This window comes from Terrapene carolina, unplaced genomic scaffold (assembly GCF_002925995.2).
Source record: "Terrapene carolina triunguis isolate 2854851 unplaced genomic scaffold, T_m_triunguis-2.0 Scaffold22, whole genome shotgun sequence".
Lineage (NCBI taxonomy): Eukaryota > Metazoa > Chordata > Testudines > Emydidae > Terrapene > Terrapene triunguis.
Window position 1 is genome coordinate 19,558,818 of NW_020664373.1, and position 26,132 is coordinate 19,584,949.

At 40.6% G+C, this 26,132-nt stretch overlaps 1 protein-coding gene across 1 annotated transcript in view; it reads left to right on the top strand.

Moving 5' to 3' along the window:
- Window positions 1-26,132, top strand: part of LOC112109903 (interleukin-1 receptor accessory protein-like 1) — a 541,662-nt gene that overhangs the window by 469,668 nt on the left and 45,862 nt on the right. The window contains exon 6 of the mRNA XM_026648313.1: window positions 24,547-24,679. Coding sequence (XP_026504098.1) covers window positions 24,547-24,679 — 133 coding nt within the window. The remainder of the gene's footprint in view (window positions 1-24,546; window positions 24,680-26,132) is intronic.

A 26,132-nucleotide genomic window follows, 5' to 3' on the forward strand; every position in this document is an offset into this window, starting at 1 on the left:
CCCCCCCCCCCCGGCTCCGGACGGAGGCTTTTTTGCCTAGGGCGGCAAAAAAGCCAGAGCCGGCCCTGACAGCCCAAAATGCCGTTAGCTTTCTTGGCAACAAGGGCACGCTGTTGACTCATATCCAGCTTCTCGTCCACTGTAACCCCTAGGTCCTTTTCTGCAGAACTGCTTCCTAGCCAGTGCACTTCTTCTTAGTTCCATTTTTATAAACACTAGCGTAGGATCCATTAACAGGTTGTTTACAATTCTTTCCAATTTTTATCCATTCATTTTTATTTATTATTTCCCTAATACTCAATTTGCAAACAATATGGCCCCATGAACCATAGTGAACGGAACTTGGCACTTTTATTCATAAAAATATTCATGTTGGGTTTTTTTTGCCTGTTTAGCCCACCGGTACTAGTAAGTAACCACTATAGAGTAATGGATGAGGAAACTGAGATGATTATGTAAAGTACCTAAACAACCAATGTGATGACTACTTATTAGCATTTGTTGTTGTTACATTAACAGCTAGAGGCCTCTACCAAGCTCAGGGTTCCATTGTGATAGCCAGTCCCTGCCCCAATGACCTTGCTGTCTAAATAGACAAGACAAATAAAGGATGGGGAGCAAAATTAGTGTTATCTCCAATAGATGAGGAAATCAGGCCCAGACAAATGCAATGATTTCCCCAAAGTCACAGGAGAAGTATGTAACAAAAATGGGAATTGAACCCAAATGTCACAAGTCCCAGTCCAGTGTATTAACCATGTGAACATCATTTCTCTCTGTTATATTCGTGTCTCTATGGATGGGCCATAACTAAAGCTGTGTAAAAATTCTCCTCGATGCACGAGAAATTATGCATTTATTTTTGGATATCCAAAAAGCAATAATTTGGCCTGTTCATTTCAGATTATCCCTCTCATGTTTCATTTTTTCCACCTTGTCAAAGGTGTGGTCTGAGTCTACATTTTTTGTCCTTTTTCAGTAAAACTTTGGATTTACGCAGCTCTTTACATAAACCGCTCATCTGCATTCTCTGCTGTCACTGCTCCCTTGTGTCACTGAACTGCATTTTATTCATAAAAGTGACATTTCTGTAACCAGTAGCTTTTTTATGAGAAATATCACTGAAATGAACAAAAAAAAAAACCCAGATTTTTTTCCACTCAATCTCAATTTATGGAGAAAATGCCATGTCAACCTTTTTCTTCTGCTTTTTTCAGCAAATGCTCTTTTCAAACTTACATATTTGAAAGAAATTTAAGTTTAACATATTAGCCATATTAGGAAAGATTCATTTTAACCAGTCTTGATATTGATCTCTTTTCTAAAGTACCATGAGGTCTATGGATGAAAAACACCATGTATGAGCTAGATATTAATTACTCACTGACTTCAAACAGCTCACTCCAGTCTCCTGCCTCTTCTTTTTATTCCTTTCTGATCACCCCCTATTTTAAGGGTTCAGTATATCTCTCAGTTCCATGATGGGCTCCAGATCCTGCTCTCTCTGGTGCACAACACATCCGAGACTGCCTCTAACCAGGAAAATTTCAGTACATGGGATATTTGAATCTAGCAGTACCTAGAGATGGAGGATGCCAGAAGCCATGAAAGGTTTTGCCATAGTAGAAAGGAGCATTGCCCGTGAGAGAGGGTGCTTGTGGAAAGATGGGGATTCAAGTGTGGTTGTGGGCTCACAAAAGCAGTGAGGGGGTCACTGTTAGTTTGAGCAGAGAGGAAATGTTCCTGTTATCTAGCACACAACTGCCTTAATTCAGCCTTTTCTGAAATCCTCAGCTTGGCTACTGCAGCTTCCATATCTATGCCCACCCCCGAGCTCCAGAGTTCTGGACTATACGTACTCTGAATACTGCTTTCCAGACACCTAGAAATGCAGTCACAAACATGCTCTTCTTCAAACTACTTTATCCCTGTTCATTTTCAAATCCATTTCCAAAACATTGTTTTCCTTGAAACCTTCATTGGACTTTCTCTGCTCTACTTCACAGGCCGTCTCTAGCTCTAATTTTATCTGCTTGTCTAGCCTTGCCCTTCCCTGACTCTTTCCCCTTCACTCCCCACCAAAAAAATTGACATCGCTCGTGCAAGAGCCTCTCTCTTCTGTTATAAAGGGTTAAGCTTCAGCAGAATACCTGAAGTTACCACACTTCCTGGTGACTCAGATTCTGTCACCCACACAAGGACAGGTACCAGTTTCAGAGACTGAGACAGAGCAAACAGACAAGTTGGCTTACAGCGGCATCCGTGTTGTGTCATCCAAAAACCTGTCTCAGTCATCACTGAAATACTACACGCAGTTCCTGCCATCTGATACTGTATCTTTCTGCCTCACTAACCCTCTAACTCTCATCTGGAAACAGCTTTTCTCACTTTGCATATGCCTCTTAATTTCTCCCTCTCATTAGTTATTATTTAATTCTTGAACCCTATAATTTAACTCTGTAAAGTGTTTTGGGGTACGGTATATGAAATAAAGTTGTAATATAATTGTGTTCAGAATCCATTCCAGTAAAAAACAGGTCATTAAACATATCAGTCACAACTGTCTGTGTAATTAGATTGGAATACTGGGAACATAAAAGATAGCAAGTTGGGTAAGACTTTCAATTGGACAGGTTTACCTATTCTAGTTGTGCTTTATCATACCTATCTGTATGCTACCATCATTTCACTCCTTAGTTAACTGTAGTGCATACTTTCATTACAAGGCACAAGGCTGCTGTTTCTTGTCTTCCAAGTACTAATGAAGCTGATTATTGGCATCACTTTTGTAATGTGCATCCTGTTAGAACAGACACATTCACTGGCTACTGTGGAGGGAGATATGATCTTTCTCTTTATTATTAGCACTGCTGTAGTTGAGAGTCTGTCAGCATTTTCATCATAGTATAAATGTTGCTTTCAGAGGGTTGTGATTCAGCCATAAAAATTAGCTCCAGGCTGGTACTTGGCATAGAAAGTTCTAGCTCAAGAGATTATTTTTTTGTAAGAAAAAGTTTTTTAAACCCAACTTTGGTCATTTCTAGGTTATAGGAATGTAAAAAAAACCCAAAACATTTTGTTTGGATGAGTCTTTTGTGGGCTACTTGGATTTAAATCTACCTAAGAAGCTTTTCCCATTCCTGGTTGGAACTTTCAAAATCTCCTACTTCCCCACATTTTTGCCCTCTGTCCTAAAGGACTATACCACAACTCCTATTTCAGTAGTTGAAGATAGAACTCCCTTTGAACTCCTCATTTCATGCTATGTAGCATCATTGAAATGTAAGGTGGAAAGGGACTCTGAGAGGTTGTTGAGTAGCCTCCTGCACTGTGGCAGGACCAAGTAAACCTAGCTCATCCCTGACAGATGTTTGTACCATTAGGACAACTCTTTATGTTAAAATGAATTTCTTCAAGGACTGAGCCCTTCTAGTGAAGGCTTATGCAAGGGTTTATGGATCTTTATGCTAGTTAATGTGCAAGAGGCCTCATTGTGCTCTCACCCCAGAAAGGCAGCTCCCTTGAGCACCTCCTGCCAGCTCAAAATTGTAAGGCTCCATAGATCTAGAACCTGGGCCTGCTCATCCCTGCGCAACTGCTGTATCCATGCCACCACCCCACAGCTCCGGCACAGCAGCATTGGCTGTCTGGGAGCCTTGTGGGTTCATGCACCACAGGATGTGCCACATACAGAGAGCCTGATTGGAAGTGCTCCTGTGGTCCCTGATTGGTCCAGGAGCACTACTTAAGCCTGGAGAGAACACCAGAAAGTTGTCTGTGCAACTAGGTGGATCCCTAGCCAACTATATGACAGACCTAGCTCCTGCCTGTTCCCGGCCTTGCTCCATTTCTTGGCTTCTGATGACAGTTCTGACCCTTGGCTCTGGTTCCTGGCATCTGATTCCTACTCCACTCAGTAGCCCTGGCTGCCCACACCCCGGCCATTACAATTTTCACAGACCTCCCTAACCTGTCTGTGCCCAATGGCCCAGTGGGGATATGGATGGAGTGGGCATCCCATTGCCCAATGAAGCAGAGAACCATGTTCTGCAGACTTGGGTGATGCAATTCCTGGCAGAGAGCCAAGCCCTCCACAAACAGAGAGCCCAACTAAAAGCAGGGAATGCAGCACTCCAAGCCATTTCCCTGCCAGCTGAACAGGCCCCACCATGCCCTTACCTGAACATTTTGACAGGAACCATCAGCAATTCAGGGGATTCCCTACTCAGTGCTATCTACTCTTTGTGCTCCCTCCCTGGACCTATCCCACCGATTAGGCCAAGTTGAGAGTGGCGATCAATCTGTTAACCGTAGAAGCCTTGGACTGAGTTTCTCCTTTGCTGGAACAAGGGGACTGAGTAGCGGTCTCAGACTCGAAATCTCCTCACTGGTGGCTCAACTCTCCTTCCTAGGTAGGAGTTGTTTATGGTGGGTTTTTTTCATTAATGTCATTGTAGAGGCTCTATATGATACATCCATATGATAACAAATATGGATTTAAAATCCATTGAGAGCATATAATACAGATTAAGAATATGTAACTATGCAATCATTAGTCCCCAGGGAGAGTCATTATGGACTATATTGTAAAGAATGCTCATTTTAAAATGTTTGTAATTATAGCAAATGTTTGCAGGGATGCCATTTAGATGCCAAAGGACTGACGAGTAAGCACTGTACTAAGGTTTTCTAAAAGTCCATAACTGATTTATTACCTGATATTTCCTAACAGCATTTACGGATTATCCAGTCAACAAATTTCACTGTACAAAGTCTGAATTGTACATGTACACCATAGACCTAAGAACACCATTATATGGCTTAGGTTGGGCGGAGAGTAAACATGCTCACTTTCCAATTCCGGGGACCTGGATTTAAATCCTAGCTCTAGAATGTCACATGTGGAAATGAGTTTGGCAGTGTTATCCCAGTCCCATGTGGGTGTCTGTCCACATTAAAAATCCATTTCACAAGTCAATATGATTGGCAGTCTGTGCTCAGGAGAGGCCTAGAACTGGGTTAGGAATGGGCCTGCAGTTCAGGATGGATCTGCAGAGCTGTGTAGGAAAGTTATATTGTGCCTGGCTTTAATAATTAGATTTGTTAGTCTGACAACTTCGTGAACATTGAATTCACATAAACATTATTGTCAGTCACCTGGGAATTGATAACCCTGTTGTTTTCTGTATCTATATTTGTACATGTACCATTTTTCTCCCTCACTTTCTGAGACAGTCAAAAACAAGATCACTATTATAATTTATTGTCTGCATTCTCACCTCTTATAAGGGTTACATGAAAATTTTATTTTATTTTAAGCTGCTTTTAAAAAGCATCACAACCACCCGCTCTCCAAAACCTAGCAGAAATAAAACCAGTAACTTAAAGTCCTAGGGTGCTGGGTAAACCAACAAGTGCTGGGTGTACACTATGAGTTAGGGATCTGATTCCCCAGCTTGTGACACCTACACACAGTAGCTCGATGAGAGTTAATATGAGTATAAATAGCAGAGTAGCCGTGATAGAGTGGGCAGCAGCTGCATGGCTTAGCCATGTTGAGTAAAACCTGCCTCAAACTGGTGGGTATATAATCAGCATGGCTAAGCTGTGCCACCACTGCTGCTGTCCTTGCTACTGCAGTGACACTACTATTTATACTCACACTACCTCTCACTGAGCTATCTCTAGTATGTATTTGCGAGCTGGGGAATCAAATCCCTAGCTCGTAGTGTTGACTTAGCCTAATAATGAGGGTAGATAGTATACCTGCCTCACCTCAAGTTTTTGGCCTGAGCATTCCTCAGCCCTTCAGGACATTCAGTGGCATGGCTGCAGATGCTACAGCATGAAAATGATATTGAATAGACCAGATGAAGAATAGAGAGATAATGATTTTGTTGAAAGCTTTAAAGAAGATAAATTGCTTACGTTTTAAGCCCTTCCATTTTCCAAATTCTTCAAAGTCAGCTATATGTTTCCTTGATTTAAAATACAAGAAAATAAATTTATTTGGTGCTAATTTTATTTCCAAGTGATAGAAGGAAACTGCAGTGGGGAAGAGGATGAACTGAGCTAACATCACAGGGCAGGTCTACACTACTGCTTAAGTCGATCTAACTTACATAGATGCCCCCACTGAGCAACACAAGTTATAGCAATCTAAGTGCTATAACGCTCTCCTGCCAGCATAAGAGACACTCGCCAGCAACATAACTTCCGCCTCTTTCAGGGGGTGGACTAATTATACCAATGAGAGCTCTCTCTCGTCAGCATCGAGCATCTTCACCAGACGTGCTACAGCGGCGCAGCTGCATCAGAGCATGACAGTTTTAGCAAACAGAGTGTCAGACCACTCCTTTTACTGTACTGACTCTTTTTAAATGAAGTAATAAGCAGCAAACTTGTACATGTTAGCAGGATTCTTTTTGTTCCTAATGGTGTATGCACAATTGTCATACACTGAAGATATTTTCTAGTACAGCTGCATACAGATGTGTAATTTCAACTCATGGGAGTTGGGTGGAGGGAAGTATGCCAAAGATTGGCAGCAAAGTAGGAAGATCAGTAGGAGATAGCCTCCAGTGGGTACCTACTCCAAGTAAAAAGTACACCCTGGGGAATTACACAATTATGCTCCTGTGTAATTTTACACATAAAACATATGACCACACATTGTCACATAATATTGCATAATATCCCTTAACAGAGAAAGACTGTGAAAAGCATCAAATCACACTGAGGGTCAAGGGAGCATTGATTGATTTTGGCAGAAACTATCATGACAAAGGTCCCACATTGCAAATATACCAGCAAAAAAGAGAGTGACAGAAAACTCTTTTGCAAAATGTGCAATGGACCATCAGAAAAAATTGAAAAGTGTAAACCATCTGGCCAAATCACAGAAGCATTTAAAGAGAAAAACTGCATTGCAGGGTGAGTCACAAAAAATGCAGTGTATACTTTCAACATGTTTCAACACAACCATAATGTGAGCTCTTGGATGTTGTCCATGACTAGGTCTTACCTTGTGCCGTTGCAAATATATTGTTATCTAAAATGGACCATCCTTTCATACCCCAGTTTCTAAACCCTCGAGTCAAGAATGGCGGTGCATTCCAGGAGGTTACCAGCTTCAAGATGCATATCATACAGATGTTTACAATACTGAGATAAATAAACTTAAGGACAAAGTGAAGGATAACTATGTGTTACTTATATTTGATTAAATGACTGACGATGAGGGCCGCTATGTACTTAACATTTTACTCACACCACTGGTGAAAGACAGTACTGGGACGGTGTTCTCCTATCTTGCTGACATGCACTTCATGCAGAAAACAAATCACAGTACTGTGTCTCAAGCAGTCATTCAGACTGTGCAAAGTTACGAAATTGCTTACAACAATGCAGTTGTCTTTGACATGCATATTTCCACGTATATGAAAAAAGCTTATAAAACTATATGTCTCGACTGTTTCCCAATAGCATCAAGGTAACATGCCTTGTTCACATAATTAATCTGGTGGGAGAAAGTTTTCGTAAGCCACTCAAGTATGTCAATGCACCGGTAAAAGCTTTCTCACAACTGTTCTACATGGTAGGGAGCAGGAAGATGAGTTCCTAAAATTACCTCAGGCAAAAAGTTCCCAGTGTGACAATGGCACCGGACTCACTAGCAACTAGATGGAACAGCTGGTTTGCTGCTACTCGGTACCATGAAACGAACTTTCAATATTACCATAGCTTTGTTGAAGAAGAAATGGGTGTGCGTGGCAACTCAGCACCACATTCGTTGCAGGAACTTAGTGTTGTCAGATGAAACCCAATGTTTAATGCTGAAGATTGTGTTGTGTTTTATCAATGAAATATGCAAGCCAATCATTGATCTAATGGCTACATTTGAAATCCAGAGACCATATACTCTCTTTGCTTTTGAGAAAATGGAAGACCTGCTGTTTTCCTTTGAGACACACATTCAATTTTTGGAGGAAACCACTCAAAGGTTTCTCGGGACTGAAGATGTCAACAATGTAACAATTGATCAAAGAAGCAAGTTGGTGCACCTCTTTTATTCAGCTCTTGACAATTCAGCTGAAAAGCGGAAGAAGTACATCAGTGATACTGAGTGTGGGCAGCCTATAATTAAGTTCCTGAAATGCGTAAGAATTTTCAACCCCAAAACAGTTCCTGTGATGTCTCATATCAAGGAGGATTATGCTTCAATTCCTGGCTTCAGTGACATTTCAGCAAAGGAGTTTGCTTTGTATACCAGGAAGGTGACACCCGACGCGATCCAGAGCACTCTACAGTCAGGGGAAATTGACATCCCCTTGTTTTGGTCACTAACAGCTGACCGTCATCCGAATTTGAAAACATTTGCTTTCTGATACATAAATACTGTAACAAACACAGCTGATGCTGAGCGCAGCAACTCACTGTACAGTCTTGTCCTCTGTGGTCGCAGGTGTTCTCTTTCAGAAGACAAACTGAATTTCAACCTTGGAATTTAAAAAGACTTGATGTTAACAAAAATTCATTGGTTTAGTCTTATTGATGCTTTATTTTATTTTTTACTTACCGTGCTAATATTTTGATAAGTTTGAGAGAAGAACCCAATAAACTGCACAATAATTTTGTTACATTGCACCGCACTTGAGATACCTCAAGGACTCAAAGCATTCTTTTGTTTAATTGTCTTTTGTTTTGCACTTGGACTTTGAAAAGATGCGAGCTTCTAATTTTCGGCAGAAAAAGGGTCATTTTGCTGAAGATTATAAAACTAATCTCAGTTTAACAAATCCTTCTTTAACAACTTCATTACGTTTTTAAAATCACACCTGTTGGGTCCTTTTTTTGTTGTTCAAGGAATAATACAGCACTATAGTAAAATGATAAAATGTGTTATATGTCTCTATAAATACAAAATACCTGCACATATTTCTAAAGAAGGTTCAAATAGTGTTATATTTCATTTAATTTCTAAAAAGAAAGTATTTAATTTTCCATCATTTTGATTTTTCCTTGCATAATTTTGATATTGTCTGTGCATAATTCCCTGGGCTGTAAAAAAGAACAGGGCACGCTGACATTTATTATGACTGTAGATTAACACCTTCCTCTCAACTTTTTCTCTTTCCCAACTTCTCTTAGTGAAGGAGAAGAAACATTTTAGACATTTACCCTTCTAGTTGTTCTTTTGGGGAGCAAGTGAAAGATTTAAGGATGCAGACAATTAAAAGAAGCAGAAAAATACAGAAACAGAATAGTATAATCAGAGTAGTAACCAAAAATCACACAGGTTTGTTTGAAATAAAGTTGTATTCAGATCTAGTTTTTATGCAGTCAAGCTACTTGATATACCATATTTTTTCAATCTCCTGAAAAGTGAGTTGTTAATGACAAAATATTAGCAACACTGATTAATATGAACTTTAAAAAAAATTAAGTGTGGTCCCTGAGAGTCCCTGATTTAGCCAATCTAAAATTAATCAGCTAACCAACATTAGTGATTTCTGAGGTTGCAACAAATAAGAACTAGCAATTGCCTCTTCTGTTGATTGACCTGCATGAAGATCTGTGCAGTTTCTAGTGGACATGCCTCCAAATCACACACTTGCCATCCTTTTTGGCAGTCTAAGCTAAGAGCCAAGGACTGAATGGACACAGAATCTGAACTACCCTCTCATCTTTAGAGGTTGCTACATTTGTTGAGCAGTGAGGCAAAGCTGGCACTTCTGTCATATGTCTGTTTTGTGTTTAAGAAGAGAATTCCATTCACAGGACTGTCAATCCGGCACCTTTCATAAGCACTAGACTGGTCTGGAATTTTCTGTCAAAATGACATTTCAATAGGAAACACTTCTGCCAAATCTTTCATTTTTTCTGCAGAGAAATCAAGGGATTTTCCAAGGGAAAAATCAAACCAAAATACTTTGTTTCAGATCAGCTTGACCTGCATACAAATATTTTGGTTAATTGAACTGAACTAAAATGTTTTGTTTTGAATCAGTTCAATAGTAAACTGCATTTTCCTGTGATGCCATGCTGCCTCATTGGGATAATAGTTCAGGTGCCTGATGCCCCCTTTACCCCAATGGTCCGGGCTCCCTGGCTGGATTGCATCTCCCATGATGCATCATGGGAGTCACATGACTATGGGTACATCCTGTGTGCTACACCTGGCAGGGGCTGAAAAATTCAGATCTCTGAAGGAAGGCGGACAGGTAATGATTTTGTTACTTGTTATAAGTTGCAATTTCAGATACTTCTTATATTACCCCATCGGTCAGCTGAAAATAATTCAATATTTGCTAGGTTCCAAGAGTCCCAATTTTGAGAGAACTATTAATAAACAGCGTGGAGCCTGACTCCATAAATTTCTGTTTTTCAAAATATTTCCCCTATGTCTAATAACCCCCTTTGACATACCCAGCTCAGTGATATACATGTCCAAACTGGAAAAGTACAGTAAGGAAATGAATGGCCCGTTAAGTATTGAGCTGGACTTTTAGGCTCCTACATGTGCGTGTTAAGCCACACAACATGCTAAACGCCTGGATGTGCCTGGAATTTTCAGCATTTCGTATGCAGTTGATATGTATAGTGAATGATAGAGGTATACAAATATAGTAGATCTCTCTTTCCAAAGGAGCAAGTATTATATGATAGCACAGTACAACCCAGCTTTTATGCTATTGTTAATTAAATATGATCTCAGAAGAAATCAATTAGTTGATTAGCCAAGGACAGAGGTAGCCACAGGAGGTTATATACTCTGATGGCCTGTATGTAAATTGACGTGGTAAGTCACTTCCTAAAGATTGTTGATATTCTTGTTTAACACTGCTCTGACAAAGTAAGCTGTCTGCCGCAGCTCCCCAGAGTGAACTGTTTTTTAGAAAAATATGTTATTAATCATCCTCCAGGATAGCGTTTCAATTCACCCTTGTGCAGCAAAAGTACAAAGGCGCATCTAAAAGTGAGGCTATAGGAATCTAGTGGTGCTGCAGCTGATCGTAGTGATTGATGTTGAGTGATTTTTGTGATGTGGACTAGCATCCACTAGAGATCAAGATAAGGCCACTACATTCTGTTCAGGAAGAACAAAAATTAGGGTTAACAAAAAATTCCTACGTTTTTATTTGCTGAGCTTTCACTCCTCTGGTGAAAAAATTGAATCAATTATTCCTACAGCCACCAAAGGAAAAAAGAAATCAGAGTAAAAAGGAAGCAAGTATATTATTAGTGTAATGTATTACAAAATTACCATCCTTGCAGTTAAGGGTGGATTGGGGTGTCTCCATTAAATCCCAGTAGCTACTTAGTGCAACATGGTTAACAATACCGGGGATTAGGGCTTAAATTCAGCTGGAGTTGTCCACAGTGGTGCTCCAGTAAATATTTTCAAACCTGCAGGAGCCCCGGCACCTCCCACATGGCAGAAGCAGTGAGCCCCGGTGTGCCCCAAGCCCTGGCACCTCCCGTGGGGTGGAAGCCCCGAGCCCCAGCGCCTTCTGCAGGGCTAAAGCCCTGAGTCCCAGTGCCCCCCCCCCTGCAACGGGGCTAAAGCCCTTAGCCTCAGCCAGCACCCCCCACTCCACAGGGGTAAAGCCTCGAGATCCCCAGCACTGCAGCTGAAGCCCAGAGCCCTGAATGGGGGTAGGGCATGGAGGGCTCTGGGAAATAATCTCTGAGAATTTAAGCTCTGCCTGAGATTTTCACTGGGGTAAGAAAAGCCCAAACTCCAGCCTGAGCCTGAATGTCTACACTGCTGTTTTTAGCATAGTAGGGTGAGTAGGCCTAGGCTTGGAGATTATGTCTACACTGCAATTAAAAACCCACAGCTGGCTCATGTCAGCTGACTTGGGCACACAGGGCTTGGGCTAAGGGATTGTTCAATTGCAGTGTAGACGTTTGGGCTTGAGCTGGAGCCCAGGCTTTAGGACTCTGTGAGGTGGAAGGTCCTGAACCTGAATGTCTACACTGCAATTAATCAGGCCCTGAGCCCGAGCCCAAGTCAGCTGGCATGGGGCAGCCATGGGTTTTAAATTGCAGTGTAGACATACTTTGAGACTCATTGCCGTGAGTGGTGTGTTTTTTGTTTGTTTGTTAGGTTTATCATGTCTACACAGCAAAAAACAAACTTCAGGTGAGGGTTCACAGCTAAGAATCCCAAACAGAAGGATGTACCTGTCAGTCCAGTGCTAAAGGCCCAGATCAATGGGAGTTAGATGCCTCAGGACTTTTGTGAACCTGGCCTCTAAGGGTACATCTACACTGGAATAAAAGACCTACATCATGGCTGCGACTGGGCTTGCAAGACTCGGGCTGCAGGGCTAAACATTGCTGTGTAGATGTTTGGGCTCAGGCTGGATCCCAGGCTCTGGGACCCTCCTCCCCTCATGGGATCTTAGGCTTCAGCCAAAGTTGAACATCTACACAGCAATTTTACAGCCCCGCAGCCCAAACCACGCGAGGCTGTCTCAACTGACCTTGGCCAGACACGAGTATTTAATTGTTGTGTAGAGATACCCTTAGCCTTTCCTCTGCATTTCACCCCTGGCTAATTTCGGTGGCTCTCTGCTCAGCTTACTGGCTTCTGAGGATCCCTTAGGCACCTAACGCTCCCCGTGTACTGTACCGGGGAGTGGGAACCTAACTCAGGGCTGAGAATTCTATTGGGTGGCAGGGTGCCTAGGGTTGCAACACTCAGCATTACAGTGCCCGAGTAGCTCCGTGATTCTGAGCCCAGGTCTGTAGCTCTGTTGTTTGGTCACAGCCATTTTTCAGAAATCCAAGTCGTTTTTATCTACTAGTATGTTTCAGATAAATACATCTAACTCTGGAATAATTTAATTACATTACTCTTTGTTTGTTTAATCAAACATAACTGAAGACCGTAGAAACATACAAAGAGTTTCCCAATCCAGAGCCAGTTCAAGGCTTCTTTAAACTACACCAGGCTGCCTCTGGCCCCGGGGGGTGGGGGGGAGAGAACCATTCTGGAACCAAACCAGGGATTGCCAGAAATAGTAACATTCCATTCACCCATGCCTGCCCCCAGCCCCTTGCACTGGAAGCAAGGAGGGGAAGTGCTATAGTGCTGTCATATTTGCACTTTGCCACTTGCAGAGTTCCTTACACAAGGAGAATCTGGAGGATGCTGGTTAAACTTGCTATCTGACTGCTTTGTGCCACCAGAGTGGTGCAAAGAAGCTCTATTATCGGGGGGAATCAGAGACAGTATGTTTTGTGTTTGTTTGTTTTTTTAATCTGGAAAATGAAAAGAAACACGTCTGAAATGGCCAAATTTAAAAAGCTCCCAATTTTTTAAAAATCACTGTTATCCTTTTCTTCAAACATAGACTCTTAACTGTCAATATGGCTACAAAGCAAGCAAAAGCTGGAATTCAGGCCCATACATGGTTTTGAGTTGTGAGTGTAAATATTCTGGGTGGAGAGAGTATTTTTGTCATAACCTACAACTAAAAATGTTAGACCTTTCATGACAGAAATTAACATTTTGGCTGAGAAAGAGAGAGTGCTCACATGGAAAATTTTATTAGAGGGTGAATTTGTTAGAGAAAAAAGTATGAGCAACTGAAAAAAGAGGTTTCAGAATAAAAGTTTGAACTCAGGTGTAAGTACATAACTACTAGCTAATGCTATAACTATAGGCAACTGTGAATTAAGGGGCAATAATTCCATTGAAAAGATTTGGTGGCATGGTAAACCCCTCGATAGAATGACAGACCCTGAACTCAACTTGATTGTTTTTCATAATAAATGAACCCCAAGTTCCATCTCAGTAACCAACACATGCTTCCACCTCTTCCTCTCTTCTACTGCTGTTGTTGTCTTCTCCACTCCTGGCCTCTCTCTTTCCCCCAGCGACAGCTCTAGATGCTATATCACCTGCATATTTTAACTCCTGCAGGAGTGGCTCTTTCCTCCCCGCAACAGCCCTTGCTTTACCAGTGTAATATTCGTTGTCTCCCACTCCAGCAGCTGTTTCAGAAGAGCTAGGAGAGAGGGATGGCAAGCTATTGGCTGATCAGATAATTCATCATCATGACATTCAGCCAACAAGTGGAGAGGCCTGCTCTTAGGAAAATCAAGATTATTGGTTCAGGGCTTTTCTTACCCCAGTGAAATGAAGGTTAGTTTGACAATGTTTGTATATGAGAGACATATGGGCATTCTGAGCCAAGAATCTCATAGATCACTTCCCCTTCTGCAGTCTGCTGTGACAGTTGCCATCTTCAATGATGATACAGCTGAAAGTCCATGTCTGAATCTCTCACTCCAGGGGGGAAGCTTACTCTCTGAAGGGCTCCAAGCTATGAAACAGGCTACCAGGGGAATTTAGAATGAGTCCTGGCCTTGGCACCTGCAAGGCTCAGTGTAACACTCATCTCTCTAACCCGGGACTTTTCCCTCGAATGATTTCCTTGTGGAACACCACCACTAGGAAATATTCCCCTGAGAAGACGGTTTTCAAATAGAGAAGAACACCCAGTTACCTTGCTGATGTATAAAGCTGTTACCATTCATTTGTATATGGTGCCTAAACTCCTCAGGGATGGTTGTGTCAGAAACATTATAGCTGGAACCTGTCAATGTTGTGTGTGTACACAAGAGCTACATGTTACCTAATGTTTTAATGCTCAGGCAGGTCATAGGGTGTTCAGTTAGGGCAAAGCCTTTTGCAAATTCGAGATCTCATTTAAGGAGATATTAACATAGATTTCTTGGATCAAAAATCATGCTTTTTTCTAGGTCAGTTGGAAGGGTTATTTAGAAAAACTCTACCAGTATTGTAATGGCTTGTTGATTGATTTGCCTCATTTTACATATTAATACTTGTTTGTAAAAAAGGATGGGTAGGAAGCAGACTAAGCAAAAGAGTTAAGTTTACAGGAGCAATGGTTTTATGAAAGTTTTCATTAGTCCACTGGAAATAGTCAGTCTGGAATTCTCACCATAAGTGATTATACATTTCTGATTAGCACATCAGGCAAACCTGTCTCTCATAGCACCAGGAAGCAAACAGTAACCATCACCAAAAAGCCAGTACTCACCTCACAATAGCATTTGACATATTGCAGTTTTCCTATACTGAGAATAAGAAATAACGGTAGTATTTGGTAAGTATTTGTTGGCAAATATTGACTTTTTATTGAGATCCTCTAAATGTGATGTGTAATGTATCTCTGCTCTGAATAAATTGGCTTGCTGCCTGCTATAGCCATCATAAAAAAGATGATACAGAAGTCTGAGAGTTCCCTAGCATGGAAAATGTAAAATAAAATAACTGTGTGGTGTTATACAGCATGTTAAGTACCAGCGGACAGCAGTCCACTCTTTGGGTAGATTTGGCAATCAGCATTGTCACCTGCAGCACACTAGCTCACTTTTTACAATTGTATTGGCTAAAATATGTGAGATAGGACTGGTGACTTCTGATGATCTTAATTTCTCCAGATTGGGGACATCATAGCTAACACACTACTTCACTGAAGAAATGCATAGGTATTTTCCCTGGACACTCTGAATCTCTTTTCCACTTCAGGAGTCACCCCTCTCTTCTCACAACTGTAGTCAATCCTATAAATACCAGGGAAGCTCCTGGTTCCTTTCCCTCTTTCCTGTTGACTGTGTTCTAAAGAGATACTTAACCATAATGAATGAGTTAACCAAATGTAAAGACTGACTCTCCAAAGGGTATTTCTAACATGAGAAATCCTATAACAAAGGGAGGGAAGCATAGCTCAGTGGTTTGAGCATTGGCCTGCTAAAGGTAGGGTTGTGAGTTCAATTCTTGAGGGGGCCACTTAGGGATCTGGGGCAAAATCAGTACTTGGTCCTGCTAGTGAAGGCAGGGGGCTGGACTGGATGACCTTTCAAGGTCCCTTCCAGTTCTAGGAGATAGGATGTCTCCATTAGTTTAATTTAATTTTAATCTAAAAAGACCTTGCAGTGACCTTTGATAGAATCATCATAGTTTGAATTTGGTATTTTCCTTACATTCATAAGCCCATAATCAATGAAAACATCAAAAATCAAGATTTTTGCACAAATGTTAAATGGAAAATAATTGTATCGCTCACTCACCCCATTATAAGCTTCTCTATTACATCAGATAATAAAACGTAAGAGCTTTAGCACCACCTACTGAAGTAAATGCAAGCTATTAACATGTAGTACCACATACCAGATGAATAAGAGTTAGTTATATAGATCATCATTCTATGCCAAATATGGTGTTTTTGTCTGGCCTAGTTGGTGTATCCAAATTCTGATATTAACACTGCAGTTTATATGGTAATAATATAAGTGCTAGCATTAAGTATTTGTTATTTTAGTAGATGAGATGAGCAAGGACAGGGTGGAAGCAAAGGTCACAAGATAGAGGAAATTGAGAGGTGCTGAAAGGAAGGAAAACCAGATGGGTGAAAGGGGGAGACACGCAAAGGTAAGAGGAACAGAAACTGAGAAAGGAAGATTTGGATGGAAGAAAAACATAAGGCAGAGAAATAGCAGTGGTCCTAACAATTAACTTATCTGCTCGCTGAATGTAGCAATAAGGTACTGAATAAATATAGAGGTGGTCTAAATTTTTCCATCAAAGCTATTTTACATGGAAAATTGTATTTGCAACTAAATTATTATTTTTCCCCAAAAAGCTTCTGCTTTCTGTGAAAAATGTTGCATTTTCATTTAAAAAAAAAAAAAAAAAAAAACTGAAAGTTGGGGGTTTAAAGTTATTGGTTTTGCAACAATTTTTTTCCATAGGAAAAATGTCATTTTCCAACCAATCTTAATTAATAATAATTAAAACTTTTGTTAATATTTAAAAGTCACATTCTACCCCAATCACCCACTGATATTAGTTGGAGATCTGCTGTGGATCAAGAGTTTAACATCCTAGGCTATGCACTGTTCCATGAGTGTGTTAAGGCATCCAGCTACTTTATGCCAGGCTTGCATAAAAGTGTTTAATCATAATACCTAACACTTTACATCTTCAGTCTGTTGACCTCATGAATCATCAGAGGTAAGTATATATTTTTATACCATTTTCTGGATATAGGAAACTGAGACACAATAGTCTGGTGACTTCCCAAGACCTCCCAAAAGTCAGTTGGAGAACTAGGACTGGCATTTAGGTGTTCCCAGGCCCCAGTATTATGCTTAGTGTATAATAATTCCCAATATTTAGCAGTGTGATATAACTTGACATATGAAGAGAACACCAAGATATTTAGCAATTTGTAAGGGTGGAAGCTGCAGATCACAAAATATGTGTGCCAACTGCAGAGCAGCATAGTAGTAGGTTTAGGCAAGCAAGGAGTTACTATTTCTACAGAGAGTCCTCCTCTGAAGGAATAAACATAAACCATTTAAAATATGATTAAATCCCGTGTCTGTAAATGCTGGCATGGTTTACAACAGAGCTTAAAACAACTTGTCCGGCAACCTGCTTGGAATATGAGACTTCTTTGGAAATCGGTGCAGTATCGCCCTGCCTGCTCTGCTTCTAAGAGATTTTGTCAGGACAGACAGGTCCAAACTGTGTGGCTTAGGTTTGTTGTGAGTTGCCATCGAGCTTAGCATCTGGGAATGTAGTGGTGTTGCAGCCCTCATTTTGGAAGGCTGATAATTTTATCAGTGTCAGGGAAACATATATATTTTTTAAAAACACACAGGGTAGGGATCTGAATTTGTGCATTTGAGTGAAAAATAGCAAGAAGGAGATTTTGGTCCTGTCTACCTTGACAGAGTAACTTTTATAATTTGATATACTAGTGGTACCTATAGAAATAAACATAAAGCTTGCCTTTGCGTCAGTGTATCATGCTGTACCAGTTGCATCATACAATTACAAGACACTAATATTCCAGGACCACTTAGAATTTCCACTCTTTTGCCCCTCACCGTTATTAAGTATCAGGGGTAGCAGTGTTAGTCTGTACCCACAAAAACAATGAGGAGTCCGGTGGCACCTTAAAGACTAACAGATTTATTTGGGCATAAGCTTTCGTGGTTGAAAAGCCCACTTTTTCAGATGCATCATTATTAGATGCTGGGCATGGCTGTCTAACACATCAGCTGTGCAACACACCTTTGAGGTTTCTGTTAAGCTGCAGTTTCAGAAGATATCTTCAAATTATCATTGCTTCCTACCGAAGTGGTTGTCCTTCAGTCTATCAAATCAAAGGGTAACGCGAATGCCATCACACTGTATTCTAACATGTATGACTAATGGTGCAAATGTAATTTAAACTGCCCGTACAAGATGACATTTTACTCAAGCACAAAACATTCACTAGTTGCTAATTGCAACTAGCAGGTTCTCTGGATGCTGATGTTTTTAATTAGAGCTTATACTCTGGGCAATTTCTTCTGATTAAACAAAAGGTTTTGTTGTTAAAAAGACAGACAGTGTCCTCTAGTGGAGAGGAGCTACTCTAGCAACAGCTTGAAAATGTCCAAAACATTGCTAACTGGAGAAATATAGTACTTAAAATAAGTGTTGTCTCTGCTGATGGGATTTGCCAATTTGAAATTAATACATTTTGTTGCAGGGTCTTCCTCACATTCTGGCTTGGTAGAAAGTGTGCTGAATAACAAGGATTGTTCCCATTTTAGATCGGAAAAAGTTTTTGATCAATTTCAAAGTGCCTCACACTGAACCCAATTGGTTAGAGCTGACCTGCATCTTTATGACAGGAAGCTGAAGAAGCATTTAGTGCAATTTTACAGAAAGCAAGCAAGAACATATTCATCTTCAGAACTAAAGATGAGGCAGACAAATACAGTTGATGTTTGCTGCTTTGTAGGTGATCTCTTAAATTTCTTTATTTTATTCTTATTTGAACATAAAGAAAGGACTTGTACTGAAAGGCACAACATATTCATGTAGCAGTATTATTTGAACTGGAGACAGAGGGCCCATGTTCCCTGGATGTACTATTATTGATGGGACACCAGAGAAGCAGGGAATGCGGGGGGTCAGGCTGGAAGAAACTCAGCCACATGGACAGAGCAATGCATAAGGTTTTATAAAGTTCCACTTGTTCAACTTAATCTGCATTCAGCCTCACTCTTTGCCAGTGAAACAATCCAGTTTTTTTTTTCTCTTTTGTCCGCCCTTTCTAGAGTCTATTTGCTGCTCGGGTAGCAGTCTCACTTTAATAATTCTCATCTCGCATTTTGAGTAAAACCATTACTGAGGACCCACATGGAGACAGCATTATCTTGAGATTTCACAGTATGCTGCAGCAATAAGAGAGAGAGAGAGAGAGGTGGATACCCTTGTTAATAAATTTAAACATGGATTTCGACTCTTTAAAAGGATAGACTGTAAAACAGTAATAATCCTGCATTGACAAGAAAATTAAAGATGGCAGCATTCAGAGTAACCATAACATGCCCACTCATTGTCAGAGGTGCACTGTTATTAATCCAGTTTTACAGTTGTTCAAATCTTTAAAAAATTATCATTTACAAAAGTAATTGCTTAAGGGTAACCATGAATGGCTTAGAATTACCATCTCTGAGGTTGTTTTCTACATTGGCTAAAGGGAAAGCATCTTCTAGAGTTAGTTTATTTACTTAGATTTGCAAACATGCTCATCTAATAATCATTTATGCTCAAAATTTTTTTAAAACATACCAATTATTAAAGCCAAAAGTCCATGAAGGCCTTTCTACCTTCCAGACAAATTGTTCTCCATCCTCTTTCTCCAAATTCCTACTCCTGCAGAAAAAAAGCCAACAGCCCTGTACCATGCCGTGAAGATGATTAAATCTGATAAAGGAGCAACCATGGAGGGCAATGGGTGAGATATAGCCTTACACCATTGTTTACTATCCTCTTGATGTCCCGCTCATTGAGGTTGCAGGATCCCCACTCCATCCCCCAACTGTCACCAATTTTATAGTATGTCCACCCCTATGAAATTCAGATTCTGGCAGAGCAAAGGGAGGGAAATAGACTATATGAGAGTCAAGTGAAATTGTCCAACTGACAGCTTCCCACCCCTTCTAATTAGCTGTTAGAGCAAAGGAATAAGCAAGGTCTTTAGCAGTGGTAACTGGTCACAAGAATCCTTCCTAGTGATCTGCTAATCACCTTTCCAATAGGTTTATTTTGAAGCTCAGCTGTAATAGAAAGAATAGATGAATTTACAGCTGAACACCTGATATATTAATGGCCCTTGTTCAACAGCAGTAATCTGCACAGTATTGCTAAGGGACAGTACATCCTTCCTCATTTATTTTCCATATGTAAATATATCATGTTGAATAGGAACTTTAAATTCTGTGTCTAAAAGCATACGTAAATATTTTATGCATGGGGGGGGAAATCCCTCCGAATTTAGTCAGGGAAAAGCCTCAATCTTTTAAACTTTTGCTTTTCTAACACGTTTTTTTTCTTAACAAAATACCGTGTTTAATGTCTGTGGGTTGATATTTATTTAATATGCACTAATAAATGGCTTAGAGCCCAATGATACAAAAATCAGTGCAGCAGGTTTCTGCTAGCTGCAGGAGCTCAGCACCCCTGTGGATCCTAACCTTGATGCTTCAGGAGTAAATTGGCCAGCAGCCAAACTACCTCAGGCTGTGAGCTTATCAGATCTAATAAACTAAAAAGTATTGGACTGGGGTTGTACTTGGTAGGAAAGCTCCAGGAAAAGCCCAAGGTGCTGGAGTGACGGTGATTCAGTAGGTAGCCCTCTCACTTTTAAGACAAAGTTGGGTAATGCCATAGTGGTACTTGTTATCTGCTAAAGGAAACTTATTTTGGATTAGACAAACAACTGAGGTGCCTTCTTACCACTTGAGAGCAATAAAAACCCAGTGGCTGTATGTGAATGAGTAGGAGGCACTCCCTTGACACAATTACCACACAAATGTTTTTATAATAATTGTATTGTCAGGGATTATCCTGGACTTTTACTCCATCTCTGTCCTTCCCCTTGCCAAAACTTCCTGCCAAAGCTCTGCTAGGACAATTTTGGGGCAGCTAGTCCTCTCTGACCCTCTGTTGGGACTGATAGTCAACAGCTAATTTTACCTTGTATTTCCTGGAAATTGAAATCAGGTACATAACGTACTCTTAGAGAAAGCAAAAGTCTATTTCCTAGAAAACTAGACAAAGTCGAGGTAAGTGACATGGAACAAGAAATGTGACAGCTGAGGAATCCTGCAGAAAATAAAAGGTCATTTGTATAAACCTGCTTCAGAATTGCTGTGAGAAGCTACGTGCGATGCCTAAACTCATCAAGAGAGTTTAAGTTACAAAGATATAGCCTGAAAGCTTACCAAGTTGTACTCTGTATTTGACTCGCATTAGCTGAGCTTCTAATTCAACTCGCAACTCATTCCACTCAAATTATTTCAGGATTTGGAAAATCTGAACCCCCTGCCTGCTGCAGAGCTGTGTTCCATGGGGTTGTCCTGAGATGACCAAAATTGCTTCATTATTCAGGAATTCCATATCTTGCTTTCTGGTTATTAGATTAACCATCTCCTCTTCCCTGTGCCAACTATTTGGACATCTTGATAGCCATTTTTAGCAATATCATTTTTAGCATGTGTCAGGGAATTTCTCTGAGTATGCTTAGGAGTGTGTGGTCTGTGATGCGTGCTGTTGCTACCTTGCACTGAGTGAAGGTAAGCTTTCACAGAATGACCAATGATAATCCACTTGCCAAACAGCTGAAAGAAGGTAATAAGTGACTCTTGCCTTTAAAAATGTAAACATTGATTGCAAGGTTTTATGACTTGTAGGTCTGTGAATAGGTCAGCAGGGATGGAAGCCAGATGTTTTCCTTGAAAACTGCAAATAAATTCCGATAAATAAGACTCTTATTAAATAATTATCTATCTGGCTATCATACAGTTGTGACACAGAGGCTCATTGGTGGTTGACTATTCTGTCAGCAACTCTTAACCAGCCTGATAAACTCACTACAACTAACACTTTGCTGTCATGATATTTACCTATAAAGAATGTTGTGTGAGGTATCAAATGAAAGCCAGTAACACCCTGGTCATTGCTATCATTGTGAAATCTGTGTATTAACTACTATATGAGGAATTATGGATACTTACTGATATTGAGCTTTAAACACCAAACACAGGTAGAAACAGGTTTCCTTTCAGACAGGAGGGAACATAGTTATCTCCCCACCTCTAATGTAAACTTAGCATTGTGAGTCAAGTTCAATAGGAGTTACATTTGCTAGTAAAGTGAACAGAAAAAACAAATGAATAGGGGATGTGGAAATAGCATGGTGATGGCACCCTGGAGAACCAGCGATGGGGAAGGAGGCTCTTATCTAGTGCTCTTCAAAGTAACTTCAAAAGGAATCATTTCAAAGGTTGCTAGACTATAAGAAGGGAAGAGAACCCCTTTGTTATCTACCAGTGAGGAAGCAAAAAGGACCGTGCTTTTTGCAATCATAAAGGTTGGATCCTGATCCATGGGGCTGGTCATGCTGAGAGGTTGCGTTAGGTGATAAACTTATCTTAGACAGGTTTTAGCCTGTTAAAATGATTAGTCTATTATTTTATTTGTAACCATTGCTGTTTCCATTATTCTTACACAATACTCACTTGAATCTGAGACTCTCCCTTCTTAGTTAACAAACTTATTCCCTTTTTACTATACATTCATATCAGTGGTGTAATATTAAGCAAAGCAGGCTGGCGGATACACTGTCTCTTTGGAGACAGCAAACTGGGCAATTTCTGTGAGTGTCCAGTGGCAGAGGCTGGAGGGAGGGATAGCTCAGTGGTTTGAGCATTGGCCTGCTAAACCCAGGGTTGTGAGTTCAATCCTTGAGGAGGCCATTTAGGGATCTGGGACAAAAATCTATCAGGGGATTGGTCCTGCTTTGAGCAGGGGGTTGGACTAGATGACTTCCTGAGGTCCCTTCCAACCCTGATATTCAATGAAATTCCCTGATATTACAGGGGATTGCACTTCAAGGAGGCCTGGGGATTTGGGTGCACCTAAAGTTAACCTATAAGCTAAAGTACAGGTTAGAAAAGCTTCTGAGAAGATTGTCTGGCTAACAGACTGGAGTGACAGAGAGCTGATACCCAGTTTAATACCAGCAAATCTCTCTCACTGAGGCAGTGGGGTAACAAGGTGATACATAATCCTGGATGCCCCCAAAAAGCATTGCAACAGTATCCTGCAGTTGTTTCCAAATGGAAATAAGTTGTGCAAATGTTGATTCATTTCATGTGTTCTCTAAGGACCAGATCCTCTTCACCAACTCATGTTGAGTAATACCTTACTCTGCAAGTAGGCCCATTGATTTCATCTCTATTTGTAACTCTGTTACAGACATTGTGGTTAGTCTGCTGGTCTTTAGAGACTGAAGACTAAAAATTGAAAACGTAGATTGAAGATATGTTTGGTGATCTTGATTTAGGGACAGTCCCAGAGAATCAGCGATAATACTCTCCTCATGCAAGAAAGAACAGGCCCTTACTCCTGAAACCACCACATAATTCTAGATAAATAGTCACTACCAGGGAAAAGAGCCCACAATCGTTCAGAAGAGTTGATACAGGCTAAGACCAAGGTGCCTTTACGGAGGTGAACGGGGACAATGAACAGTGTACCTTTGTGCAGTATGTCTAACTCTAGCCAGCGTTATCAATTAGTCACGTTCACATGAACAGTATATGTCAAGTATCACTTTTTCTGTGTGCAAAATTAAAACAAACTGAATTAATGCAATGTTAAGGTTGCACAATCAAATCAAACCAAGTCAGAAACTGTACACATTAAGGTTCCTGCAGTAACATTAAATTAGTAACATTGCACATGTCGTTTTTCTTGTGTGGATTTCTGTTCATATTTTAAAATATGGCTCACAAAATATGGAATAAGTACACGCATATATTATTCATTACACTTGACATTCACAACTCAGTGAAGTGGCTTGGGTCGGGAATGTGAGTCATACCTTTGGCTTCCACATAATGATTGCCTACTGACAGTTCTCTGCAGGGCTAACGTAACAGGGAAGAAGCACCTCTGCTTTTAATGACTGTATCTTGGCAGTAGAAATAGCAATGAGGCCATGGGGGTCTGTTATAGTAACTGCTATAAACTTAAGCAAATATGGATTTGATTGAAAATATATTTTTTTCATAACCTGTACCTATTTTGAATAGAAAAACATGGCAGTAGCCCAGATGTTTAGTCTCTTTTTGTGTTAGGCAAATCAGCACACTAGCAAGTTGTTACAGACTTGATCCTGCATTCTTTGTAAATCCAAATTCTCGGTGAACGAATGCAAGATTGGGCCCTATTTCTATATAATTTGTTTCTTCTTTTTGTTTCCAGAGAATGTGTTAAACATTGGTTGGAAATTAAGCTACAACTGACTATATGTAAATCAATGATTTTTGCAGATTGATATAAGAGTTCAAAGGTTTCTAGCAGCTGATCCAAAAATTAAATATTTTTTTCAAATTTTGAAATAACATATTCTCTTTAATTCTCTGTAACAGGCAATTCTGCTAACCTAACCTGCCGAGCTTTCTTTGGATACAGTGGAGACGTGAGTCCTTTAATTTACTGGATGAAAGGAGAGAAGTTTATTGAAGATTTGGATGAAAATCGGGTCTGGGAAAGCGATATTAGGTAAAAAGCAACATTTTTGTTCTCTCAATCAAGATTAATACTGTATTTGTGTTTATAGTGAATAGTACTGTGTAAAAGGAAGGAATAGATTTTATTACTAACATGAGTATGAAAAGGCTATGGGCCTGATCTCTTCTGTTACACCTGTTTCATGTCAGTGTAACTCCATTGACTTCAGTGGTATTATACCAGCGTGAATCTGTGGAGTAGATTACATTTGGAAAGGGGGAACAGAGAAAGTGGAGGTGCTGGCAGGATTCTCATCTCAGTTTTAGCACCATAAAATCAGAATAAATGACACAGGAATGCAGTGATGTAACAGATTATAATCCATACAATGGTTTCATCAAGTAACAGAAAACATTGCAGTATTGAACACTGAAAGGTTACTGAGAAGATGTCAAGGGAAATAAATATGTCAAGAAACAGGGTTCACAAATAAATACATTTTTAAAGCCATGGAGCATAAAATGTTGTAAGTGTCAAAAGCTGGCCTTTGTTTCTAAATATTATTGTTCCTGTTGTATGTGAAAGGAATTACATTCAATTATTATAGAAGAACTAGACCTCAAGAACGTTGCTTGTCTTCCAGTGCCCGTGGTTTTCTTTCATATGGTCTACTTCTACCTGCTGAATACTTATGTATTGTGTGGCTGGGGAGGAATATCATATTCTTGTGTTGCTTCTAAAAGTGCTGCCTTAATCTGACATTGTGTATTCATTAGGAATGCTCTGGTTGACATACCCTAGAAAATCATGTACAACAGCGTTTCTCAAACTGGGGTCCATGGAGCGCGGATACCCTGGGGGTCCGTGAGGGTACTCCAGGGGGTCTGTGCGCCCTGCTCATCAACTCCTCCCTCTCCCTCCCAGCACCTCCTGCACGCCAGGGAATAGCTGTTGAGAGGCATGCAGGAGGTGCTGGGAGGGAGGGAAAGGAGCAGGGATGGGGCGTGCTCTAGGGAGGGGGTGGAATCATGTCCAGGGCCGACAGTCCCACTGATCAGGTCCTCCCCCTCCCTCCTAGTGCCTCCTGCACCCCAGGGAACAGCTGTTCCACGGTGTGCAGGAAATGCTGGGAGGGAGGGGAAGGAGTGGGGATGGGGCACACTTGGGGGAGGAGGCGGAAAGAGGTGGGGAAGAGGAGGGGCAGGCATGGAGTGGGGGCAGGAAGAGATGGGGTGGAGATGGGAAGAGGTGGAGTGGGGGGGACCCGGAGCTGAGCGGGGAGCTTGGGGAGTCTGCAAAAAATTGTAAATCAAAATGGGGGTCCTCGGGTTGCTAAAGTTTGAGAATCGCTGATGTACAATATGATTCTAAAGTATCTACATGGGTCTGAAAAGAACCTTTTCTACACAGTATATAAACCAGTACTCTGTGTGAATACGTCATTGTGTGTGTGTGTGTTTAAAATATAGATAGTTACTAGTATAAAATGACAGCAAAGACTTCT